Raw genomic sequence first — 9,521 nt, 5'->3', positions numbered from 1 at the left:
TCGGGTTAAAACTCGAGTCTTCAGCAAGATATATTTATCTTCGAAATTCATGTATTTCAAACACAGAGCGCTATCGCCTTTCTCTATGAAAATCCCTATCGAAATATGATATGTTATTTTCATTTTATAACAAGCTAGTGCCAGACATGCGTTGCAATGTTATCTTTTTTGAAGCAGTTATTGTAATGCGACACGTTTCGATTGTCACCTACTGCATATTGTTAGGTACTAGAAACATTCACGCTAATGCTAACAGCGACTGTACAAAGTTTCAACTCCGATGAATAATGTGTGAACGCATAGAATACGAATGAAGCATTCATTTGATGAGCTTTTATTTATCTGTGCATGTTAGTAGGTATGAATCAACACTAGCAAAAGCGTTTTAAACTACCTAGATCTATAGAACAGATTCAATTGAAACTGTGTACACAATTAGTACTGGCGACAAGATTTTGAATTTTACAACATTCGAATAAAAAGTAATAACAATAAAAGGTATCAACTTATTTATGATACAAAATAAATATAAAAATATATTTAATGTAGGTAATTCTAGTTTTAGTTAGTGTGCATTCCAGTCGAATTTGTTCAGCAGTTTTGGCGTTATTGACAAAATCTAAAACAAATACACTATTTATATTTACTTTAATTATTATTATTCACCTTAAAATTTATTTGAATAAATTCAATACATGCACGGTAGTATCATATCACAACAGATGTTTCCAATTTAACAATCAATACAATACATAAAGAACGTCATGAATGTCATGTCATAGCGGGAATGTACCTAATATAATATAAAAAAAAACTATTAAAAACCAAGCACCAAAGTTATATTAGTAATATTTTACATAATTATTTGTTACATTTATACCCCTACTTACACCTACTACTATAATCCTATTATATTTTACTCATACATTTAATACAATAGTTTCATTAGTTGTCCTAAATCCTAAATTATATTCAAAAGGACAAAGTGAGTTTATTTGTCTTTTGTCACTCTTTCATGTCTCAACTATTCAACCGGTCATTATCACATACACGTTGTCAGGGGTTTGAAAAAGGACAAAGGGTAGGGATTATTAGACTTCGCTTTGAAATTTGAACCATATAAGGCTTGGAATTACGTTCATTCAGTGGATATTTTCTATTAGATCGTACACCGGCTCAGGACGTGCTCGTTAAAATAGTTGTGGTCGAATCACGAATGTTTTCTGCAAAAGGAGCGCTTATTTTTAACGCCATCTCTGTTGGTACTCAGAACTACATCAGCATTTGACATATTGAGAGTACAATCCATCTAACAATATTGAAATATTAAGTATGTTTTAAGTAGATATATCCGTATTGAATTAAAGATTTACATTTTTTATTTTTGTTTTGTTTTTAAATAAATGGCTTTTTCGTTTATTAAACTTAAATAATTAAGTAAATTTTACATGACAGTGACATCTTAATCATGTAACGTCAAAGTCGATTTGCTTCTAATCTCCGTATTGACAGCTAGTGGGGGTAAGGGGCCTTACGGCTAGATTGAATTGCACTTGCATGCGCCCACATAATTTCCCGTTATATGTTTAAAATTGGCTATTTAATAACCGTTCAATAGGTGAAACACTTTGAGATATATTAGACAGTGTATTCATTACAAAATGTCGCACCAAACTGGAATTCAAGGTACTAATTATATATGATTTTGTACATATTTATTTGCGATTTCGCGATGAATAATTGTTGCCAAAATAGTATTTACCTAATGTGTTATCGTGCTGTATGTATAAGAGTAGATTTCTAACAATGTCCGTGTAACTAAAACAAGTTATTAATTAATACAAAATCAATGCGATCTAATCTATTAATATATCAATCAATACAAATATAATAATAAGGCGTGTCATTTTGGCGAAAGTCGGCATCTGATAATCTGATGTTTATAAGCGTAACTAATTGATATTTAATGTTGCTAGCATGTGCACTATAAATGAATTAGCTATGTTTTAAGTTGTGTTTTAATATATTTTTTCTTTATTAATTATGGAATGAATTTTATTACAGCTAATGCAGAATTAAAGAAGTACATAAGTAAATGCCGAGATGGGAAAATCAGATTATTAAAGATAAGCATAGAGAATGGTACAGTATTCATAATACATAATACATTGTAAATAAGAACTTTCATTTGTTACTATATTTTTATGTATGGAATATCTGAATTGTTTTTATTTACTAAATTAAACCAATCACTACCAGGGATCATTATGATATTGAAATTTCATATAAATTATTTGTTTGTTTCAGAGGAATTGACATTAGCGAAATATCAATCGGTCAAAGGATCATTTGAGCAAGATTTTGATAAATATATCCCATCCTTAATTGTAGAAGATCTTCCATGTTATATTTTATATAGGTAAGATACATTTTACTTTAATTACCATTAATATAAAACCATTATGGTACTCATCATTAATGAAATTATGTGTGTTACACAAAATTTGTATGTAATGTTGATATAATATGAAAGTAACTCTCTCTCTGTCGCTAATTCACGACGAAACCAAATTATCTAAACTCAAGCGAAGCCGCTAGTGACAACTAGAATGATAATAATTGTGACCTCTTAACCAATTCTGGTCACATTTCAGTGATACATAGTATATGTGAGGTTTTAGTATATCTAGCATGACTTTTAACTAGATATAATTATGTCAATTACTTTCGTTTATATTATTGTTACCTTCATTAGTCTAATTGGATGTTGTCAGTATAAATTATATAAATAATCAAATAACATATGATACAACTTATTTATATGCAGCTTATACTTGCGAATATCTCTGATATTGGAGTTATCTTCAACAAAAGTGAAGATGAAATTCCCGTAGTGTAAATTGAATCAATAACTTTTAAGGTACTCACTATTGCTAATTTCATCTGTTCCAGGTTTTGTATTAGTTTTTGTTGCTTCAATTTTTCGCTTTATTTTATAATCAAAAGGATATTCATAATATAAATATGTAGTACAATACTTAAACATCTACTATAAAATGTGAACTTTTTGAAAAGTATCATAAAAGCCTCAATTTCCTGCAAAATACTATTTTTTAAAAGCAAGTGCAAAAATTACAAAATTTATTTTTTATTCTTGTAAAAACTAATAAAATAAATGCAATATATTACTAGAATCAATAAAATATGACACTGTATTAATCTTAATTATGTAAATATTAATAAATTCATATATGTAAATAAAGTCAAAATTATTATAAACATTGCCCTCAAATCTTAAGATTTACAAATTTTCTAATTGAATAAAGGACTTTCTGTGGCTTTCTGTGTGAATGGCATAAAGTTTATTTCAAAAAAAAAAGTTTATATATTTTAATAATTAAATATGCATTTGAAAGGTTCGACACATCTAACTCCTTGGGATATGAGTGGCTTTTACTCAGTTGGTCTCCAGACAGTGCCCCAGTAAGACAGAAAATGTTGTATGCGTCCACAAAAGCAACTCTCAAGCAGGAATTTGGTTCAGCACACATCAAAGATGAAATGCATGCCACAAGCAAGGTAAGGCCATTTCTATAATAAAATTCCGCAGACATTTTTAACTTTGCCATTTCAAAATTACATTGGTAGAAAAAAGATATTATTCAATGCAAGATTTTATAGATGATAAAAAATGTGGAGTTAATACCTGTTGACTTCCAAGCAGAAAGAATATTAATTTAAATAATTGTATTTAACTAACATGAATTTGTATTTTTTAAATGTTAAAAAAGAGTAACTGCTGAGTTTCTTGCCGGTTTTTCTCGGTAGAATCTACTTTCCGAACAACTTTCCGTGGTAGCTTCACTTAATTGTAAAATGACGATTCAAAAGTGCTTGTAAAAGCCTACTAGAATAAAGTTTATTTTGATTTGATTGAATAAATAACAAATATATCAAAACAACTGATTATAACCGTTAGTTGGTAGAGTTGGTTTTATTTTTGACATCAGTATGCGTTAAGCGAACACCACTCCCCATAGATATTGGCACTGTATGATAATTTAACTATGTCCAAGTTAATAAGAATCTTGGAAAATGAGATTTTATGTCCCATGTGACTGTAGTTACATGCCGAAAAAAACAATACTATGTATTGCTTCTTTGCGTTAGAATATATGATAAGTAGTACTTGAAAAACCTCGTGTTTCGTGATTTAAGAATTAGTGAGTCATTAAAATAAAAGGCTTAGGCTATACGTTTGAGTGTGGTCCTTCGAGCCCGATTATAAACGAACAACATATGACACTAATTTCATTTTGAACCTTATTCTTTGTTAAATAAGATATATTTTTGAATCTAATAAATATAGTAACTCGAAAGTGAGCGAAGAGAAAGTATGAAAAATGTTTGATATAATATTACAAGTTTTACTTAAACATTACAACTTAATTCAACATTCAATTATTATTCGATCGTTGATTATGTGGCATGATGTTCATAATTATGAGTATATATTTAATGAACATACGCATAGACACGCACACGCACGCTCACAGACACACACACACACACGTACAAACTATTTTTAAAATAAAACTAGTTATAACGGATTTGAATCGCGTATATTAATTATTTTTGACATCCCGACGTTTCGAGCACTTTACAGCGTTCGTGGTCACGGGTAGACTATTTTTAAGTTTATTAATTTGTCTTTTTTTTGTTCTCTTCACTTCTTTTAATATAAACATTTTTTTACTTTAAAAAAAAAAAATCTTGGGCGCAAATAATTGTTGATGAATCGCTGACTCTGATATCACAATTAATTTTAGAGTCAGAGGTCAACTACCAGAGATGACAGATGTAAAAACCCTAGATTTAGTTATAAGAGAAAAACATAAAAAAAAACTATGTGTACATTACTCGGGTGTGTCAATAAATTATTATTATTTATTATTATGTATTATGTGTATTCACGTGGTGCTTAGATTTATTTTGTAATTCTTATTCACAGGAAGAAGTATGTTTGAAAGGTTATCAAATTCATGTGAGCGGTGTCAACGCTCCAGCTCCTCTCACCGACAGGGAGGAAGCCTTGAAAGAATTACGGCAAAGTGAACATGATCCAAACTATAGCACAGACTCGAGGTATACAATGCTTTAAATATACATTTTTGTGTAATACATAAATAGGTTACTAGTATTTTTAGTACTGGGCTTTATTGGGTACACATACAAGTAACAGCCTTCAAACATATTACTGCTTGACGATGGATTATTTCACACTAATTAAATAAAAATATACTACTAGAGAGACTGGTTCGCTCTCTACAAGTATATCCTTACATAGTTTTTATTCACTTTTTCAGACAATCGACGATGGGAGGAATATCGTTTCCTATAACAGAATCAGCTAAACAGGGTATAATTGATCTCCAGCGTGGTTCCTATAACTATCTACAGTTTAAAATAGGTATGTATCATTTTATGCAAATTACCATAGACAACAATTTTCTTTAATATCAAGATTTGTTTTTTATACATTACTAAAGTTACAAATCTAAAATCCCAAAATCAATCACAGAATCAATCGCACCAGCAATTATGAATCTTTGTTATCTTCATACTAAGATAACATTATGATTGTTTTAAGGTCATTTAATTCCGATTAATATCCAAAAGAAATTTTTGATACAGTTTATACACCGTTTTCTCAAGAATGGTGATCTATTTAAAATAAGGATTTCATTATGATTAATCGAAGGCAAGGCTGAGGAGTCGAGATGGCCCAGTGGTTAGAACGTGTGTCTCTTAACCGATGATTGCGGGTTCAAACCCAGGCAAGCACCGCTGATTCATGTGCTTAATTTGTCTTTATAATTCATCTCGTGCTCAGCGGTGAAGGAAAACATCGTGAGGAAACCTGCATGTGACAAATTTCATAGAAATTCTGCCACATGTGTATTTCACCAACCCGCATTGGAACAACGTGGTGGAATATGTTCCAAACCTTCTCCTCAAAGGGAGAGGAGGTCTTTAGCCCAGCAGTGGGAATTTACAGGCTGTTATTGAACCAACTCATTTTCCAATTCATAATCATAAAAGTTAGTATTAAAATGACCTTTAATCTATTTATTTTTGTCTACAGATTTAGAGGAAGAAAAAATTTGCCTGTCAAAGGCGGCAATAATAAGTCTGACAGAGCTGCCAGCGCAAGTGCCCAGCGACCAAGCCAGATACCACGTGTACATATTCAAGCACACACACGAGGGCGACCACATGGAGAGTGTGGGTGAGGCATTATTGATGATTTATTATTTATTGCCTTATTTTGAGGTTTTGTAGCACTTTGATTTGATTTGATGGCGTAATTGGTCCAAAAGGTAGCTTGCAAATTCATATCAACTTATTGCCTATTCTTGATTGAAAGAGTGAGTGAGTCAGTGAGTGAGCCAGTGTAACTACAGACACAAGAAACATAACGATAAGTTTCTTTTGCAATTATATTATATTATTATATTAGTGAAATAAATTATTCTGTTTTATTTCATAAAGAATTATTAACATTAAGTCCTTAAATATATACAAATAAATAGTTACCGTATAAATCTTGAACGCGTGGAATGGTAAAGAATGTTAGCAGAATTTCCCTGTTGATTCGCAATTGAGATTCTCTGGTCAAAAGCCCTCCTATGGGCCTCCATTATTGCCTAATAAGGCGAGTTGTAATGCTTCTAATGAAACTTTTTGCTCCACTACTCCAAGAGCCAAGTGTTTCGACAAAAAATGGGAGAAAATAGTTATATAATCTACATTAATATTATAAATTTGAAAGTCTGTCTGTCTCTCTTTCACGGCCAAACCGCTGAATCGAATTTGATGCAGTTTGGTATAAAGCAAACTCGAACTCCGTGAAAGGACATAGGCTACTTCTTGCCTGATATATGACAACATACGGCGGGCGGGCGACCAATAATATATTTTTTTTATTTTATGGTATAGGTCGGCGGACGAGCATATGGGTCACATGATGGTAAGTGGTCACCATCACCCATAGACAATGAAGCTGTAAGAAATATTAACTATTCCTTACATCGTCAATGTGCCACCAACCTTGGGAACTAAGATGTTATGTCCCTTGTGCCTGTAGTTACACTGGCTCACTCACCCTTCAGACCGGAACACAACAATACTGAGTACTGTTATTTGGCGGTAGAATAACTGATGAGTGGGTGGTACCTACCCAGACGGGCTTGCACAAAGCCCTACCACCAAGTAATTAATGAAGTTAAATAAATGTCTGTTTCAGTGTTTATCTACTCAATGCCGGGATACAGCTGCAGTATAAAGGAACGCATGATGTATTCCAGTTGTAAGGGTCAATTCTTAGAAATCATGGAAAAAATGGGTCTCGTAGTGGAAAAGAGAGTGAGTTATTATGATTTATAATATTGATTGTTATATTTTGAAGTATTTAAAAGTCACTTTTGTTTGGAAGTTTTAACAAATTTTTTTCTTTATTTTCTATCTGTGACGTCATGTGTTACCGTAAGACTACAAACATCGTTAGATTACAATGTATCTCGTCAGATTGTAATCTATCGAAATATTGTGAACCGCGAAATGTAAATGTGATTTAACGCATTATTTTTCGCCATATTATAATCTGTCGATGGGCGCCGGTCAAATTCTGAACTGACAGAACGGATGCATGTCGCGCATTGATTGATTATTTCACAGTAACATTGCAAATAACAACAAAAAAATACACGTAGCATAAGAAAAAAAATATAACAAAAAATTGCTTTTTTTTGTTATGCTACGAGTTTTCTCAATAAATTATTATTATTCTGTGCTCTATTGAGTCCTTGACTTGTATCCTTGAGATCTGGTGACGTCACTTATCTTGTATTGTATATATTGTTTAACAGCTGGAAATAGACGACGGTAAGGAATTAACTGAGGAGTATTTATATGATGAAATTCATCCAAAGAGGAATTTGCATCGGCCAGCTTTCGCGAAGCCAAAAGGTCCCCCGAATAGAGGGGCGAAAAGGATAACAAAAGCACAGTCAACGCAATAATTTGTTAATCTATCTTTATTTCAATAAATATATTTAAGCTGTCTTGTTTCTTAAATGTACTTTTCTTCGAGAATCCAATTGTGATATCAGAATATTTTGAATAATTTGTATAACGTATATGGAAAGATTTATAAATGGCTGAATTATTTTGGTACGGATAGCAAAAAAAAAATTAAATATAATTTCGAACTAATTCGCGAACTTATTTAGCCGTTAATATTCATTGACAGGAAAAAGACCGCCATTTGTAAATCTTTTCCTTATTAACCTAATTTATAATGAATTTATATGCTTTTGGCTTATACTTATGTGAATATTTAAAAAAGCTTCCCAATTTTTTTTATGAATGTATCATTAAAATGTTAAGTGCCGTTCTTGTAACATTTTATCGAATTTTTATTTCAACGAGAAATATAATAGTTTATTTTTTTTTAAATTCAATAGAATTATATTACAAGATATTATTCAAATAATAATATTCAATAAGAGACAGAAGATGGGGTTATGAAGATATTGATAACTCCGTGCCTCAAAAGTCGTTAGTCTCAACCCTGGTTGTGTCTAATTTATAGCACTGTCATAATATGTTCTTCGATATTCGCGAGAGTGTGCGCCTGACATATATAACAAAATGTTTATTAAGGTAACGTCACACATGATCGTAACTCTTCCACGAGAAGTACACTTCCAAATAAACAGATGTCAAATTAAAATTTAACATCAAAAGGTTATAATAAATTGGTATATAAAAAGGTGTTATGCTATTTCACTTGTTAAAACGTCACTTGTAAATTAATAAGTTGTGTTCATTGACAAATATACTGTTGTAAAGCAATAAAATTATGAATGAGCAGTATTAAAACAATTTCAGTATTTCTTAAGCTTAATGGATGTTTTGTGCAATAATTTCTGAACTAAACTTTGTCTGTCATTAGTGTAAGCGATCGTACAATGATTATACAACGTACGATACAATGTCACACCATTTATAAATATTATTTAGAAATACATGTTATATCGATTTATTGTATTTCATTGCAAAATTCTAAATGAGCACCCAAATTTGAGAACTCTAAGAGTTTAGATTAATTAATATATTTGAATATAGTTCAAGTTGTATTTCGAAAATTATCAATATTTTTTGTACACAATACTACATATTAATGTCATCATGTAATGTTTAAAAAAAGAAGCGTTTGGTTTCAGCTGTTTTTAATAAACCGATCGGCTCTGTTCAAAATTTAAATATATAAAACCTTTTTAATATATTTAATTTGTATTTTTTTTTATAAAAAGGTTACATGATCGTATATTGTAGAATATTTTTTTTTACCCAAAAAGGCAATGACATATATCGCGATTACATAATATTAACTTGCACTCTCTACTCAGATCAATGTTTTTGTTTATTTTAAATTGACGCTACATTTATTAAATTTA

General features: G+C 30.8%; 1 protein-coding gene across 1 annotated transcript; it reads left to right on the top strand.

Moving 5' to 3' along the window:
* Positions 1-1,498: 1,498 nt before the first annotated feature.
* LOC124530591 (twinfilin) lies at positions 1,499-8,467 on the top strand. Its single transcript, XM_047104821.1, has 9 exons — positions 1,499-1,686; positions 2,065-2,142; positions 2,308-2,419; positions 3,417-3,579; positions 5,012-5,145; positions 5,367-5,470; positions 6,146-6,289; positions 7,307-7,425; positions 7,929-8,467. The coding sequence occupies exons 1-9, from the start codon at positions 1,662-1,664 to the stop codon at positions 8,079-8,081; spliced, it is 1,032 nt and encodes a 343-aa protein (XP_046960777.1). The 5' UTR covers positions 1,499-1,661; the 3' UTR covers positions 8,082-8,467.
* The last annotated feature ends 1,054 nt before the right edge of the window (positions 8,468-9,521 follow it).

The sequence above is a fragment of the Vanessa cardui genome, chromosome 6 (assembly GCF_905220365.1).
Source record: "Vanessa cardui chromosome 6, ilVanCard2.1, whole genome shotgun sequence".
Lineage (NCBI taxonomy): Eukaryota > Metazoa > Arthropoda > Insecta > Lepidoptera > Nymphalidae > Vanessa > Vanessa cardui.
This window is presented reverse-complemented; position numbering and strand designations above follow the sequence as displayed.